We start from the raw sequence: 17,572 nt of genomic DNA, 5'->3' as shown, positions 1-17,572 counted from the left end.
AATGGAGCACCGTCCCGGGCCGGAGAGGTTGCTGGAGACTGCCCATCTGGAGCTTGACGGGAAGCTGTTCGTCAACACGCAGCAGGCCCCTACCTGGCGCGCCAACTGTCAGCGTTTCGAGACCGGGGGGTCCCTGGGCCGACGAGTGAAATGTCGCCGCGTGCCCCAGCCCAGATGGGTCGGGCGTGAGAGAGGTGGAAATCCCACGGCCTTCGTGTTCGTCCCGTGCCCAGGTCGGGTGCGCTTGCAGTAGGGGGTTACAAGCGTCCACGCGGGAGAGGGAGCGAGCGGCCTTACGCGAGCGCCTGTCTCGTCCTCGTCCCCGCGCGGCCAACCCTCTCTAAGAGGGCCCTGGTCCTTCCTTTTATAGGCGCAAGGAGAGGATCCAGGTGTACAATGGGGGGTGTAGCAGAGTGCTACGTGTCTAGCGGAGGAGAGCTAGCGTCCTAAGTACACACCATCGTGGCGGCCGGAGAGGTTTTGGCGCCCGGTTCGTGTGGTGTCGTGGCCGTCGGAGGAGCGCTGGAGCCTGGCGGAAGGACAGCTGTCGGGGTTGTCGAGTCCTTGCTGACGTCCTCTTGCTTCCGTAAGGGGGCTGAGAGCCGCCGTCGTCACAGAGCGTGCGGGGCACCATCATTGCCTATCTGGCGGAGCGAGCCAGATGGGACGCCGGTCTTGTTCCCCGTAGCCTGAGTCAGCTTGGGGTAGGGTAATGATGGCGCCTCCTGTCGACGTGGTCGGTCCGCGCCCTAGGTTGGGCGATGTGGAGGCTCCTCCGAGGTCGAGGTCGAGTCCGAGCCCCTGGGTCGGGCAGAGCGGAGTTCGCCGTCTTCTGGGGCTTAGCCCGAGTCTGAGCCCTGGGTCGGGCGGAGCGGAGTTCGCCGTCTTCCGGGGCTTAGCCCGAGTCCGAGCCCTGGGTTGGGCGGAGCGGTGTTCGCCGTCTTCCTGGGCTTAGCCCGAGTCCGAGCCCTGGGTCGGGCGGAGCGGAGTTCGCCGTCTTCCAGGGCTTAGCCCGAGTCCGAGCCCTGGGTCGGGCGGAGCGGAGTTCGCCGTCTTCAGGGGCTTAGCCCGAGTCCGAGCCCTGGGTCGGGCGGAGCGGAGTTCGCCGTCTTCCGGGGCTTAGCCCGAGTCCGAGCCCTGGGTCGGGCGGAGCGGAGTTCGCCGTCTTCCGGGGCTTAGCCCGAGTCCGAGCCCTGGGTCGGGCGGAGCGGAGTTCGCCGTCTTCAGGGGCTGAGCCCGAGTTCGAGCCCTAGGTCGGGCGAAGCGGAGCTTCCTATGGTGCCCGCGGCCGGGCCTGACTGCCTGTCAGCCTCACTCTTTCAAGTGGCACTGCAGTCGGAGCGGCGCATGCAGCGCTGTCTTTCTGTCAGGCCGGTCAGCGGAGCGGCGAAGTATCGGCGGTCACTTCGGCTCTGTCGACTGAAGGGCGCGCGTCAGGATAAAGGTGTCAGGCCACCTTTGCATTAAATGTTCCTGCGATTTGGTCGGTCGGCGCGGCGATTTGGTCAGGGTTGCTTCTTGGCGAAGACAGGGCCTCAGGCGAGCCGGAAGTATGTTCGTCGCTGGAGGGGGGCCTCGGGCGAGACGGAGATCCTCCGGGGTCGGCTGCCCTTGTCCGAGGCTAGGCTCGGGCGAGGCGTGATCGAGTCCCTTGAATGGACCGATCCCTGACTTAATCGCACCCATCAGGCCTTTGCAGCTTTATGCTGATAGGGGTTACCAGCTGAGAATTAGGAGACTTGAGGGTACCCCTAATTATGGTTCCCGACAATACGGCTAGAAACAAGAGCCCTATATAGAAATCGTAACTAGAAACAAGAGTATGTATAACCAGATAGGCCCTAAGCTGTTCTATTTTTTCAAGGAGAACTGAACAATCTAAGGGCATGTTTGGATCCATTATGTAAACAATTTGTAGCTAACTTTAGTACCTTGGGATCTAAACTGACTGTCTAATAAATTGGCTAATTGTTATCCAGAGAGCTGACAAATTGTTTGTTCATTAGTTATTGACCTTGCTAATGGGTGTTGATAGATCATAAAAGGAGAAAAAAACATCTATTAGCCAAGACTCTAAACATATCCTAACTAGTTGTTGATAGTTAATTATTTGTTGGCTAATTATCACGCACCGACAAACAATTAACTAGGAGGATCCAAACAGGGTGTAAATCATGTCTTAGTTTATTTGCTTACCATACGTGCGTACGTTGTGTTTGCGGATGTTGTCGTGATGCTGAGACAAAGGACCTAGTTGGCTACCAAAAATTGTTGTATATATCTAAAATAGTTAGTTGCTTGTGTATTGCTATGATTTTCTATATATCATATGATGCTCAAATAAGATATTTATTTAAACACGGTTATATTTTTATTTTCACATTATTAATATATATAATTTCTTTATATAACATAAACATATGTGTGTTATAGTGGTAGAAGTGAATGAAATGCTTCGAGCCGAACGAATAGTTCGAATCCTCACCCACGTCAGGAATTTACGATTTCAGGCGTACGAGACGCATGACCAAATTTTTGCTTTTAAATTTCCAAGATTTGGCAAAAGGAAAAATAAATTATTAAAACTTTAACAAAAATATTTACTATAGATTTGGTATATCAGACCAGATAGTTTGGCTTGCCCTAAGTTTTGGCTACCAACCAATCAAGCTTAAAAATACCACTAGATTTATCTACATGTGTCACCATGTTTGAGTTCACCATACCATTTTGAATTCAAATATCGTCCCCCGTCGATTACAGTTTTTCAACGAAAAACCGCTAAAAATCGATTGATTTGGCATTTCAAATTCGAAGAATTTGAAAATTCGGTTTCCCAACGTAAAATCGACGGTAAACCGGTGAAACAGGTTTTCGTAGGTTTTCAATTTTTTGACTGGTTTATATTTTAAAATTCAAATAAAACGGTTTTTCTGCTAGTTTTCGTTGTTTTTTTTACGAGGTTTCATTGTTTTTAACCAAACGTGCTAATTTTCTCAACGAGACAACCGGTTTTTTCTGTCGGTTTTTGTTGCTTTTTTGACCGGTTTTTATTGTTTTAACCAAAAATGATGATTAATTTTAAAAATAAAAAATTAGATATATTAGAAATCCATTTAGTCTTTTATCATATTTTATATATATTTAAAATTGTTTCAAGTTTAAATGTTTAAATCGGCTAGGAAACTATTCTCGGTTCGGCTCGGTAAACTGCTGTTTGCAGCCGGTTGTTTACCTGTTTAAATCCCGCATCATGCATGGAGGCATGGAGGGTTTGGTGGGGCGAACGCAACTTCGCCCACTGTTTCTGCCTAGATCGGTTTCACGCCCACACAATGCTGAGCACAGCTCCACTGCATGCACTCGCGTCATGATTCTTGGGTACACCCTGTCACCCTGATCGATGCGCCGATCCACTGCACCTCAACTGTGTCCTGCGAAAAAAAATCTCTCGGCCGGGTAGGCGTAGCGTCGTCGTGGATGTGGCCTTTGCAAGACGTGTGGGCTGGTGAACCACAATATAAGTCTACTTTGGATACCCACACTCCCTTTGGGAATTAGAGGAGATTGACACGAAAATAAACTAATTTCGCCTTAATCTTATAATCAAAAGGATTTAGAAGGATACGTTCGGTTGTCCAGAAGATGGACCTCCGAAATCGTTCTAGTTAATAAAATCTTATATAATTTAGAGAAGCAAATCCGCAAGGAATTGTTCTATATCCCTATCACGGAGAAAACATGACGACCCCTAAGAGTGTGTTCGTTTGTTCAGGATTGAGGCTAGGAATGGTTTCAGACGATCAAAAGTTATACAAATTAGGTAAGCATTCCTGGTTAGATAGGTTCTAGGTTATGGTTCCAGAACAAAAATCATGTATCGTACATATACTGTGTTGTGACTGACAGCGCGCTAAAAGAGTACTGACGCTGAAATGACGATGGCTGATGTAGGGCTCATTGTGAGCAGTCAAGAAATTAGCGGGGAACCTCGGCCGGCTCTAGACTTGGCTAGTTAGCTAGTCTCTCTCGAGGAAGAGACTCTTCACACTTGTTCCAATAATGCGTTTGTAATAGACCTAAAAATTTGGGCCAGACTATTTGGGTCGGCCGGCACAAAAATAAGAGCTCAAACTACGGTCCGGTACAAAAAAAATGGGTCAGACTGGCACAGTTCGGTTAGACCATGATGTGCCTCAACTTAGCCGCGATGGGCAGTACAGTACGTCACGACTAGATGGGCCGTGCTTGAACCGACAACGTACGAATTAGAAAAATTAGCATTTAAATGGTTATTCCATGCTCAAATAATTGTTATCTCTTCACAAAAGTTACAGAAAACATTGATTTCTCTTTCTCATATTATTTTTTAATCAATAGCAAAGTTATCAATAATATGGAGATGTATCTTTTTAGATATACAAGTTTTTTTGTGTCCGTGTTTTGGGCTGGCACGACACGATCGGCTCGCCATGCTTTAGGACTGGATTTAGGGGTGAAAACGGGCGGATACGGACGGATAGTAGTTCACCCTGTATCCTACCCTAATGTATTTAAAACGGATTCGGGATCGGATACAGATAGTTAGAAACGGGACGGATACGGATATAGGGACCGGAAATTTATCCGGACGGATAAGTGACGGATACAGATATTATTTGATCGGATATCGGATACTTGTCGGATAATGCATTAATTGGTTGTCATAAAATATTCTTGTTCAACCACGAAATTGCAAGTAAATTAATAATAATAAACATTTAATAGAAGATAATCTCAAGTTCCCACATAAAAATGGTAAAGTGAAGTATTGATTATGTTGAAACTTGGATACTTAGAGTGATTTCACGTGTAACTCACGCAATAAGTGGAAATAAAATAGAAGAAACGTTGATATCCTGTGGATTTTATGGTCCAATTATTTTTATGACTATATGTGGCCATATGTTATACCTTTGTATAATTTCATAGATTTCTGAGGCTATTTGTACATTATTAATTTCTTTCTACATAAAATCATCAAAATATAATTAAAATTCATAAATACACTGGTTTTGACCCAAAATTGTAAAAAGCTTACCAAAACAAATAAACATTCTATTCAAATAAAACCTCAAGTCGTCACATCAAAATGATAAGTGAAATATTAATTATGTTGAAACTTCGATACATAAAATGATTTCACGTGTAACTCACGCAATAAGTGGGAGTGGAATAGAAGAAACACCAACATCTTGTGGATTTTATAGTCCAAATGTTTTTGAGAACTATATGTGGATATATGTTGTGTCCCCGTAAAAAATCGTGAATTTTTTAAGCTATTTGGTGTATTATTAATTTCTTGTTGTAGAAAATCATCAAAATACAATTAAATTCATAAAAATATTGTAGCGTCGACCGAAAATTGCAAATAAGTTACCAATATTAATAAATAGTTTATAAAAAGATAATCCTTAGTTCCCACATGAAGATAATCTTAAGTCTCCACATGAAAATGATAAAGTCTATTATTTTGATATAATTTTAGACATTATTTCAATGATTTTGGCCTAAAGATATATTTAAACAAAAATGTGTTGTACTACAAAGTTATAGATCTCTTCGAGCTCTACAATTTTCATATAAACTTTATCTTCATCCGATTTCATATGTAAAAGTTATGATTTTATAACTATATTATTATGCAGAAAAAGAAAAAACGGGTATCCGAATTCCGGGTACCCATATACGACCTGAATATCCGGTTATTTACCGAGTAGTACTCGCTCCGTATCCGACCCGAATCCGAAGCTGTACTATCCAGTTATTACCAGTATCCGTCCCGAATATAAAAATACCCGTACCTGTATCTGAAAAATGGTCCAGGACCCGTATCTGGTACCCGTTTCGGGTACCCTGCCCGTTTTCACCTCTAACTGGATTGGACTTAACTTTTAGTATCTAGGCACAATACGACATAGCCTAAAATATTTCGTGACAAGCTGGTCCAAACTGAAGCGCGATGGTTGGGGTCGTGCCGGCTCGACACGGTCCAACTTTCAGCTCTAGTTTCGAACACGACTCATGCTGGTCAGCGGCCTAACAAATAGTTTGGTGTAAAGTCTGAGTATTTGGATGGGAATGAATGGACAGAGAAGACAACGTCGTACGATGTGAAGCATATATACAGATAGCCATCAAAATCTGCACGTAAAATCTACTATGGGTGAGGGTGATCATTGATGAGTTGATTCTTCATCCCTACCGGCAAATCGATCGATCAGCACTACACTACCCCAACCGAAGGCTTGGTCCAGCCTCCATGCAGTAACTTTGTCCGTGTTGATACCCTGGACTTTGTATTAACATGCATAGAACTGCAGATTAAATGCCACGTTCTATATTCATAGACGCAGACGGCTACGAGAGATTAGACCGGCAAGCTTTGGTTTAGTTGCGCCTTGAAGCCATGATCCAAGCAAACGCCCGACCCGACACAACAACTCCGAGACCATCCTCTACCAAACCCACATTATTGCAACCCCTATAAACCCCGCCCCCCCTTTGGAGTCGCTGCACTCACTTCACGCACCACCCTAGTACAAGAGATACCACGCCAAACGTACGCCAGAACAAGCTAAGCGCGCGCGAGCCGCAGACATCCGAACGATGGCCGTCGTCGAGGTCGTCACCTCCGAGCTGGTGGCGCCGAGCGAGCCCACGCCGCGGCGCCCGCTCTGGCTGTCCAACCTCGACCTCGCCGCGCGGAACGGCTACACCCCGACGATCTACTTCTTCCGCCGTCCCCAGGACAGCAGCGACGGCCGGCTGCGTGCGGACTCCTGCTTCTCGACCCACGCGCTGCGTGCGGCGCTGGCCGCCGCGCTGGTCCGGTTCTACCCGTTTGCCGGCCGGCTCCGCGCCGCCGGCCGCGGCGGGCGCGCCGAGATCGACTGCAACGCCGCGGGCGCGCTCTTGGTCGTCGCGCGGTCCGCCGCGGCGCTCGAGGACTTCCTCCACGACTTCGCGCCGTCCAAGGCCATGAACGACACGTTCGTGCCCACGTACGACTCCGCTGGCCCCGACGCACCGTTGCTACTGCTTCAGGTACGGTAGGCACGTACGTTGCTGCATGCACTGACGGATGACTTCCCGTTGGTTGGTTCCAACTTCTAATCAATCATCAGTTTCCTGGATGGATCAGTTTGTGAGAGCATGTGGCCTAGTTCGAGTGAACTGGGGACAGATTACGCAATAACGTACGACACCTTTTTGCTGACATAATAATGAACGGAACGATCCAACGAGAGATCATTAAGGATGGTGGTCAAGGTTAATTAAACCAGCAAGTTGGTTTGGGTCTTGGGTCACCAACCAAGCAACCATGGTTATCTGTTATCTCAGGTGCCTGTCGTCTCCACTCGCTGCAGGTTACCTTTTTCAGGTGCGGCGGCGTGGCGCTCGGCACGGCGATGCACCACTTCGTCATCGACGGCCGCAGCGCCTTCCACTTCATCCGAACGTGGTCCAGCATCGCCCGTGGAGACACCGCCGCCGCGCCCCCGTCGCTTGACCGCACGCCACTCCGGGCGCGCCCACTGCTCACTACTGCCGCCGCCCTCTTCGACCACACCCACGAGTACGGCGGCCGCGCCTCCAGGCCAGCAGCAGTAACCGCCGGCGCCGCGGCCGGAAGCAAGGCGGAGTACGCCAGCGCGATCCTCCGCGTGACCGGCGCGCAGGCCGCCGCCCTGCGCGCCCGCGCCGGCGCGGTGTCCACGTTCCGCGCGCTGGTGGCGCACGTCTGGCGGTGCGCGTGCGCGGCACGCGCGCTGGCTCACGACGCCGAGTCCCGCCTCTACACGATGGTGGACATGCGCGCCCGCCTGTCCCCGCCGCTGCCGGACGCCTTCTTCGGCAACGCGGTGGTGCGCACCTCCGCGTCGGCCCGCGTCGGCGACCTCCTGGCCAACCCGCTGGGTTTCGGCGCACGTCGGCTCCGCGCGGCGACGGGGCACGGGGACGAGTATGTGCGCTCGCTGCTGGATTACCTGGAGACGGCGGACCTGGCGACGGTACCGCGCCAGGGGCTGCGCGGCACGGACCTGCGGGTGATCAGCTGGCTGGGGATGCCGTCGTACGACGCCGACTTCGGGTGGGGCGAGCCGGCGCTGCTGGCGCCGGCGCTCATGTATTACCCGGGGTTCGTGTACCTGTTGAACTGCCCCGGCAAGGGTGGCGATGTTGCCGTGGCCGCCGCGCTGGAGCCCGAGCGCATGCAGCGGTTCAAGGAGCTCTTCTACGAGGAGCTGGCTATGCTGGAGTGAACGTACGTGAGGCAAAAGATTCATACGCTTAACGTGCACTTTATGCACCAGTTAATCTATAATATGTCTATGCATGTATAACTATATTTATATTTATATCTATAATCTACACACTATATAGAAATATTAAAAAATGAAAATTTCCGTCCCAACTCCCGCATTTGTCTGACACACCGAAATCAACCGCGTTCTCTCTGCATATTACCCATCATCCGCCTGCTACTCTCCTTCACTTGTCTAAATATAGCCATGCGCAAGCAAAACTTGGATGGATAGTATGTGAGTTTAAATTTAGATTTATGGTTAGTTTGGCAACCCAATTTTTCATGGAATTTCCAATTTACCAAAAAAAATGAACTAAATTTTTTTGGGAAAATAAAAAACCCTTCGAAAAATAGGGTTTCCCAAACTAGTCCTTAAAAAGGTTTGGAAGTTTTACCAACATATATATGTGCAAGTGTTTGACACCAATATATATATAGTCGAGCTGTCGAGCCTGTGCAGAATATATGACTCGTGTTTTTTTGGCTGTGTGGATCCTACAACATTGATGATTTGATGTAACTAGAACCACGTACGTATCATATTATGGACACATATACTGGTGCATATATATGATAGCGTTATTTGTCACCCTCAGTCAGTAATTACTAAAGAACATCTAGTAATTATTGGTCAGATGAAGCTTCACCGTGACAAATTTATATAAAGGAGTTGTTTGGATGCAGAGCTAAATTTTAGCTCATGTCATATCAGATGTTTGAACCATAGTTAAAAGCATTAAATATAGTATAATTACAAAACTAATTACATAGATAATGACTAAACTATAAGACGAACCTATTAAACCTAGTTAGTCCATGATTCACCCATGTGATGCTACAATAAACATTTACTAATCATGGATTAATTAGATTTAATAAATTTATCTCATTATTTAGTATTCCTCTTTATAATTAGTTTTATAATTAGACTATATTTAATACTCAAAATTGGTATTCAAACAATCAATATGACACGGACTAAACTTTAGTCCTTATATATAACCAAATACGGAATACCCCCATATAGAAAGATGAAAGGTCTCTTTTTGTTTGGTCAGTCTGTTTCCTCTCCATTCAACTAAGGGGGTGTTTGGTTGCTCCTGCTAAAGTTTAGCCCGGGTCACATCAAGCGTTTGACTTTTAAATAGGAGTATGAAATATAGACCCAACCAACTGGACTAGATTCGTCTCGTCTTTTAATCTTCGGCTGACAAATTAGTTTTATAATCCGACTACATTTAATACCCGGAACGGAGGTTCAAACATTCGATGGGACAGGGGCTAAATTTTAGCGGGGTGTAACCAAACACCCCCTAAACTTCTTTTGCCATTGACGGTGATACAATGTGCCATCTGTTTCTACATTGAGTTATCCTCACCTAACTTCCACTCCATCTTATTATATATTTTCTCTTTAAACATAACTTGCTTATCCCCTTTCCAATCCCACTACCAAATCCTAGGTTCCTTTACTCCTTCTCTTCCAACTCTTAATACTAAGATAGAGTACTCAATATATGTTGGGTTGCTACGCTCTCTCTAGGTATCACCCTTACTAACCTTGAAATACTTTTGATCTGCTCATCGCCTTAGAAAAAGTCAACCTGACTAACATTATAACCACTCCTAAAAGTTCTCACGTGAGAGTCTCTATTCCGTGTTAGCAAGTATCAAATTATACTTCATAGCAAAAAGAAACTTTTTCGCATTAATTTGTCCTAGTTCATCCACAATAAACCAATGCATTAAGTCTAGTTATTTTTCAATAGTGATAATTAACCGGTACGTGCATAGGATAATATTTTTCCAAGTTCATCCACATAAAAATCATGGTTTTGGATTCACATGTCTGCAGTAATTTTCACTTTTGAGAAACAGAAAGAAAAAATTCAGAAACATGGTCACTTAACAAAAAGCTCAGTTGAGGTATAATTGTTCAAGGGATGAGGTTATGTATGTTCGCAGAGACCTCATCAATGTCACACAAAAGAAATTGTTCAAGTTGACTTTTGGCACAACAATGAAACGCAGGCAGCAGCAACAGTTATACCTGAATCCTGACTATCCTGGGCTTCCGTGTGCAGCGATCCTGGGCGGTGGCGTGGATCACGACTGGAGATGACGGTCCCCTTTGACGACGGCGGCAGGCGATGGAGTCCTGCGCGAGACGACTGGGCGACGGAAGCGTGCGATGGGCGGGCGATAGCGGCGTGCGATGGGCGGGCAAGAGCAACTCGCATCTGGCGATGCGGCAGGCGATGGACGGTGGACCGATGACGAGACCGTCGATCGTGCGCGTCAGGGCGAGATCGCGTGAAATGATCTATCCTGGTTCAATTTCGTTCCGTTCTTTTTTTTCTGGGATACGAACACCCCGCGCAGGCGAGGCCGTGTGGCCGATTGCTCCCGGTCTCGAGATTACTTGTTTCTAATTATGTTTAAGTATAGAATATAAAATATAAAGACATACGTTTTGTTAGTTAAATGGTTACGAATGTAGGTTTAAAACTAACAATCATTATTTAAATATTTATTTATACATAATTTTAATATTTTCTCTATTATATTTAAAACATCACCTTCAACGGTCGTCCCACGTTGTATTTTATAAAAAAATCTTCACATCTATTTCAAATTAATCTGTTGCACGCTTGTCCTCTCCGCGCAACCAACCTACACGCCAAAAACATATCTCCGCATATAGATGGCCAAACGGCGGCCCGACACGTGCCCGACGCGTGCGGGCCGCAGCTCTGGCCTAGGCACGACACGCTGACCTGCTGACTGTGTCGTGTCGACTCGTTAGCCCGTCGGACAATTTGGTTAAATCAGAGCAATATAGATTGTACATATGTATATATAATTTTTGTAAAAAAATATAATCATGTCGGGCCCGTCCAACGCTATGGGCCGAGGCTACGACACGACGCTCGTGTCGGGCTGACCTAGGAGCACTATTAAATGGGTCGTGGCTCGGGTCGGCCCTCTAGACACGACTCATTTGACCATCTATACCTCCACACGATAATGATGATCTTCGCCTTAATTGCCGCCACCTCGTTCGCCATCCTGCCTTCTTTTATCTCTCCCTTATGTCTCCGTCTCCGTGCCACCCCATTCTCGGCAGATATCGTGAGAGCAGGCGCCTCCTCCCCGTATTCGTCCGACACCGACCCGCGCGGCTATTGCATGTCCACGCGGACGTTTCACAGCATGCGTGCACCATCGTTTTCGACGTCGTCGAACGACTCGTTCGTCTTTCCGGCCTTCGCCCTGTTCTTCCTCCCCAACCCACTGCCCCCGCCCACGGTCACAGCCGCGATCCGAGAGTGGAGATAGTCAATAAAAATCTTGAGATCTTTTTTGTGGATAGTTTACGTGGGTATTGTTGTGAGCCGTCGCAACGTACGGGTAACCGACTAGTAATATTGTAATGTGGGAGAGAGTAGGGCTTCACGAGCCGGCTCAAGCTCGGGACGACTCGCGAGCCTTGGACGAGCCGAGCCTGTTTTTCGAGCTCGTCTAGGGAGCGAGCTGAGCGGGGCCTTTTCGGCCCACGAGCTGTACCAAATTAATTATTTTATAAAATAACAATGGATATTGAATAATTCTATGGATGATAGGATCATTTTATTTTTTTATGATGAATTTACGATATTTTATAATTTATATTACTCATAATATTGAATGATGCTTTTATATTATACATTTATATATATATATATATTAGTTATTTTATAATACAATAATATTAATCAGGCCTCATTCTTGAGCTCGTGCATTGGACGAGCCGAGCGAACCTAGCTCGACTCGGCTCGTTTCCAGACCTATGGGAGAGCATAACAATAACGAAAACCGTGAAACCATGAAAACTATTGCTATGATATAATAGAGATATCTCTACTACTTATTAAGTAAGCAATAGTAGTCTGCCATTGACTTGTTCTGCCTTTGACCTGTTCTGCCATGGCTCTGGTTCTGCCCCCACAGGTCGTACACGCAGGTGTCCAGCAAAAATTCTTATGCATGCGCGAGTTGAAACTGACCACCAGTTCAGCCACCATTTGAAACTAATCAGTTCAGCCACCGCGCCAAAGCTTATAAGCCGCTCCATGTCTCCTTTACTAGCCAATATGGTACTAAAGTTTTGCAAGACAATACAACAATACAGCAGTGCAGGCGTTTTGGGCTGCTTTTTTGGTGCGGCCCATACTCCAATTAGGTTTGGGCGGCCCATGGTCGCGCGCACAGCAGTCGTTTCTTCCTCCGTCCGCACGATGGAGCGCTCAACCGTCCGTTCCGGCCGCCCCTCGGTCAGCTCCACGACGGCACGACCTCAGCTCTCCAACCTGGGCCTCGGCTACTCCATCGCCATCGCGCTCGGCTTCCTCATCCTGTTTGCCTCCTTCCTGCTGGCTTTCTACTTCTGCTTCGGCCGCGGCGGGGACTACTGGGCCGGGGAAGCAGTCACCACGGCGTCCAGCTCTGGCCACCTCTCCATCACCGTCCCGCGCGTGCTCTTCGTCGCGGAGGGGTCCGAGTCCCCCGAAGACGACGCTTACCCCTCCTCCTCCGCCGCCGCGGCCTGCTCCCCCGTCGGGCTCGACGCGGCCGCCATCGCTTCCTACCCCAAGGTCGCCTTCTCCAGCAAGGCCGCCGAGGCTGACGCCATGTGCTCCATCTGCCTCAGCGAGTACAGGGACGGCGAGACGCTGCGCGTGATGCCCGAGTGCAGGCACGGCTTCCACGTCGCGTGCCTCGACGCCTGGCTGAGCCGGAGCGCGTCCTGCCCCGTCTGCAGGTCCTCTCAGGTCCTTCCCCGTTTTCTCTCCTTTGCAGTTTTTGGTTCCTGAATTCTGCACTGTCAAACCCAAGCTATACATAAACAACTGATGGCTCAATATGCTAAGCAATTCTTTACATTGGGTATAATCAATATAGGGGCATTATGGAATATTAATTATTTTGGTTATATTTGATTGTTTGGAAATATTGTTGTTCTTTACATTCAGGGCTTGGTTGAGCGTATGTTTAGTGACAAAAAAGCATTGATCAGAGAAGCTTCAAATGTCCAAGTCATCCTCTTTCAGGGGAACATTTGCAGGTAGAGGATGGACTGCTTAATGGTTCTATTTACCAGCGCATTTGGCAGTTCTATTTGTCAGAGGCAAATGTGGGTGATTTCTCATATCTACTTGCTATACATCTTGTCAAAGCACTGCTAATAGAAGAAGGGGACCATCTTATGTCAAAAAAAGAAGGGGGCTATCTAAGAATTATATGGTCAATTACACCTAGCATCCAGTTTTACACAATTGGTCCTTGACATTATCTAAGTCACCTAATTGGACATGAAGGCGAGGGGTCCATCTTCCATATTATAAAGGAACTAGGTAAGTTTACTTCCACAAATGGTTGTTGTACTTATGATTTTGCTAACCTTATCTACTCGAGTATAGTCATGTCATCCTTTACTCGTCAACCTGTAACATATCTAATCTAACTACTATAGGATGGGTCGTTAACTTAATGCTAGAGAGAGCAATGGCAATAATGAGTATTTTTTTTCTCAGCAAGCATGAGGCTCACTGATGCTGGTGATGGTCAGGTTTGATCCATATTATCTTAGTTGAGCTAGCATAACCATTTTCATTGGAGACACTTTGATATTACTTACGCCTTTTATGCTACAATTATTTTAGTATAATGTAGCACACATGGAGGATATTGTTCGGTTGATCTCCAAATATCTTCATCTGTTAAAGGAAGTCAGTTAGTGGATATTTAATGAGGTAATAGAAAGGGCCATGGTTTACATATCACGAGAAGCAAATGGTAAGTCAGAAGACCTGAAATATGTAACTAACTTGGACAAATTGCAAGAGGAGACTGGTGGTAGGAGCTTACAAAAGCAATCAAAGCCTTAGAGGGCTTGATGGAAGCAAATAGGGACTTTGAAGAACTAAAAGTATGTGTTCCAGTCTATATAATGTTTATTTTTCTTAGATTTTCATGTACGTACTTCTTTTGGGCACAAATCAAACCAGCTCCTGAACTGCTAGATGAGCTGTGCATTGTGGTTCGTTATAGCTGAAGCACATTTCATGAATAAGGTATAAAATTGATCATTCTATTTCATTCTATTTCCAGTCTGTAAGATATTGAGTTTTCAGGATGGTTATGCCTTGCTTTCTAGGTTGAAGCCTTATCGAGTGTAAACCATAAAAATCTTATGAACCTTGTGGGTTATTGTGAAGATGAAAACCCTTCATCTGGATGATGGTCTTCGAGTATGTTTCAAATGGATCACTATTCGAGCGATTGCATGGTAAGTTTAATTGTGGGGTTACCTTTATCTATTTTGATGTGTACATCACATGGTACTGCGAATCCGAAACACCCTGGTTAACCGCTATTAACAATTTTCAATTTATTGGTATTTTCAATTTATATCTTGAAATAGCATATATCTAAACCTAAGTGTCGGTAATTTGATATGACACGAACTAAACTCCAGTCTGATTATAAATCTAATTACACAGATGAAGACTAAAATAGAAGACATATTTATTAAACATATATTTAATATATAAAATTAATATTCAAACATTTGATATGACATCAACTAAACTTCAGTCTAGGGAACCAAACACCAGCTAACAAGCAGAGTAGTTGCACAGACGATGTTCTTTTCTGGTCACATGCATGGAAGCGCGTGCACAAACTGGCCTAGGTTTCCAGTGAGATGGGATGCCGTCCACCTAAAATTAGGGGATTTGTTTTTATTTTATTGGTATTTGCTTTTGTGGTCTCTTAGTTATTTTGGTTCATAATTTTCAAAAATCAATGGCCACGATTTGTTCGAGATATTACTTTTTATGGGGTATCAGACCCTAGCAAGGCTCATTTAATTATTTACTTATTTGTTTTAGGTTACTCGGCTGATACCAGATGCAAAAGGAACATCATGCAATCAACGGCTTGAGAGAATTAGTGGAACACAACATACTTACATTTTACGAGTTCCCTTCAGAAATGAAAACGGGATACTTAAGAAATGGATATCAAGATTTGATGTGTGGCCATATCTGGAAACATTTGCTGAGCTTCTTTTAATGAAAAAAATCTGAGGAAAGTACCTTATGACTTCATGGTACAATGTAAAATCTGTGAATAGTTAGTTAAGAGACGATATTTGATACCCCCTCAATTTCAAATTGTAATTCAGTTTTTTTTTCTAGATTTGTAGTTTTACTATGTAACTCAGTGAAAATTATATACCTAGAAAGCAAGACAACTTACAACTTGTAATGGAGAGAGTACATATTAAGAAAAGGTCCAACACTCAAAAGGTAAGAATCCAAATTATTTCCAGTAGAGTTGCATGAAAAAGCAACATTTCTGCCTTTGCAAGTGTTGATTTCTTATATGCAAATTTTCTGTGTACCGGTTCTTTTTTTATATGACATTTTCTACTTCAATGGTCTTCCCCATTTGACAAAAGCTGTATTTTCCTTTTTTATATAGGATGCTGCTGGTGAAATTGCTGCTGAATTACAAGGTACTCCAGACTTCATAATTGGAAACTACAGTGATGGAAATCTTGTGGCATCGTTGCTATCTTACAAGATGGGAATTACCCATGTATGCCCTGTTAATCATACTTGAGGTCTTACATTTGTTTCGTTACTAACCATATATGCATGGTCCTTGCAGTGCAACATTGCTCATGCTCTGGAAAAGACTAAGTATCCAGATTCAGACATATTTTGGAAGAATTTTGATGAGAAGTACCATTTCTCCTGTCAGTTCACTACTGATATAATTGCTATGAACAATGCTGATTTTATCATCACCAGCACATACCAAGAAATTGCTGGAAGGTTTTTATTCTGTTTCCGTCTTGTTGGCCACTGTAGATTTCTTCTGGGACTTAGCATTCACCAATTAATTTGCATGCACACTGAATCATGTTTACCTCGCTCATGCATATACTGTTCTGATGTTAAGTTACTGTATTGATTGTAATTATGGTAACATGCAATCCATGCTTTTTCATGCATTAATCTTGCATGGACTGTGATCACATATGGATAATAGCTATTCTTAATTTTCTACAAGACGCTCATATATATACTTATTCTAATTTTTTTCTCAGCAAAAATATTGTTGGACAGTATGAGAGTCATATTGCCTTTACTCCGAGTTGTCCATGGGATCGATGTCTTCGATCCAAAGTTCAATATAGTCTCTCCTGGAGCTGACATGTCCATATACTTTCCACATACCGAGAAGGCCAAGCGACTCACCTCTCCATGGTTCAATCGAAAATTTGATTTATGACCCGGAGCAAAACGATGAACACATGTGAGTACTTTCTGCTATCCTGCCTGGTCCTTTGAGGCCTTTTGGGTTGTGACATGGACGTCCTTCGCAGTATTCTCTTCTAATTCGATTCGAGCTTGGAAATTTCTGCTGATGATATTGTTATCACTAATTCGCAGTGGGCATCTGGATGACCGGTCAAAGCCCATCCTCTTCTCCATGGCAAGACTCGACAGGGTGAAGGACATAACAGGGCTGGTCGAAGCTTTTGCTAAGTGCGCTAAGCTGAGGGAGCTGGCAAACCTTGTTGTCGTTGCCGGGTACAATGATGTCAAGAAGTCCAAGGACAGGGAAGAGATCGCGGAGATAGAGAAGATGCATGAACTCATCAAGACCCACAAATTGTTCAGGCAGTTCCGCTGGATCTCTGCCCAGACAAACAGGGCCCGTAACGGTGAGCTCTATCGCTACATCGTTGATACCCATGGTGCTTTCGTACAGGTGTATATATATGGCTCTGGATTACAATCTAGATTATATAGAGGTTTCATTCCATACCTGGCATATGTATGGTCCGGTCGTTGTCCAGCAACAGCGGCTTACGTACCGACTTTAATCTTGGCATGTTAACTACAACCGACCTTCTATGAAGCGTTCGGTCTCACTGATATAGCTGAATATTTGATTTAATATGTAGGCAATGTGATACTGTCCATACTACAGTAATGAGTTGTTTTATGTATTGCTAATACTTAACATAACTACCTCACATGTCTGATCTATTAATATGTGCATTGTATATGGTTTTTCTTTGCTATGTCCACATTCAGTTTTTTTTTAAAATCTCATGAAATGAGACAATTAGTGTGGACATAGGATTGTATTTTGTTGGTTCTT

General features: G+C 45.1%; 2 protein-coding genes and 1 pseudogene across 2 annotated transcripts; all 3 read left to right on the top strand.

The window, feature by feature from the left end:
• Nucleotides 1–6,581: 6,581 nt before the first annotated feature.
• LOC100501555 (uncharacterized) lies at nucleotides 6,582–8,421 on the top strand. The gene is made up of 2 exons (NM_001357715.1): nucleotides 6,582–7,086; nucleotides 7,410–8,421. The coding sequence occupies exons 1-2, from the start codon at nucleotides 6,649–6,651 to the stop codon at nucleotides 8,304–8,306; spliced, it is 1,335 nt and encodes a 444-aa protein (NP_001344644.1). The 5' UTR covers nucleotides 6,582–6,648; the 3' UTR covers nucleotides 8,307–8,421.
• A 3,859-nt stretch (nucleotides 8,422–12,280) lies between these two features.
• On the top strand, nucleotides 12,281–13,203 carry LOC109939153 (RING-H2 finger protein ATL67-like). Its single transcript, XM_020541652.1, has one exon. It carries the CDS (start codon nucleotides 12,373–12,375, stop codon nucleotides 13,201–13,203), a length of 831 nt encoding a protein of 276 aa, XP_020397241.1. The 5' UTR covers nucleotides 12,281–12,372.
• Nucleotides 13,204–15,660: 2,457 nt separating this feature from the next.
• Nucleotides 15,661–17,320, top strand: LOC103634129 (sucrose synthase 4-like; annotated as a pseudogene).
• The last annotated feature ends 252 nt before the right edge of the window (nucleotides 17,321–17,572 follow it).

This window comes from Zea mays, chromosome 7 (assembly GCF_902167145.1).
Source record: "Zea mays cultivar B73 chromosome 7, Zm-B73-REFERENCE-NAM-5.0, whole genome shotgun sequence".
Taxonomy (NCBI): domain Eukaryota; kingdom Viridiplantae; phylum Streptophyta; class Magnoliopsida; order Poales; family Poaceae; genus Zea; species Zea mays.
The sequence above is the reverse complement of the archived record's forward strand: the minus strand, read 5'-3'. Positions and strand labels throughout refer to the sequence as shown.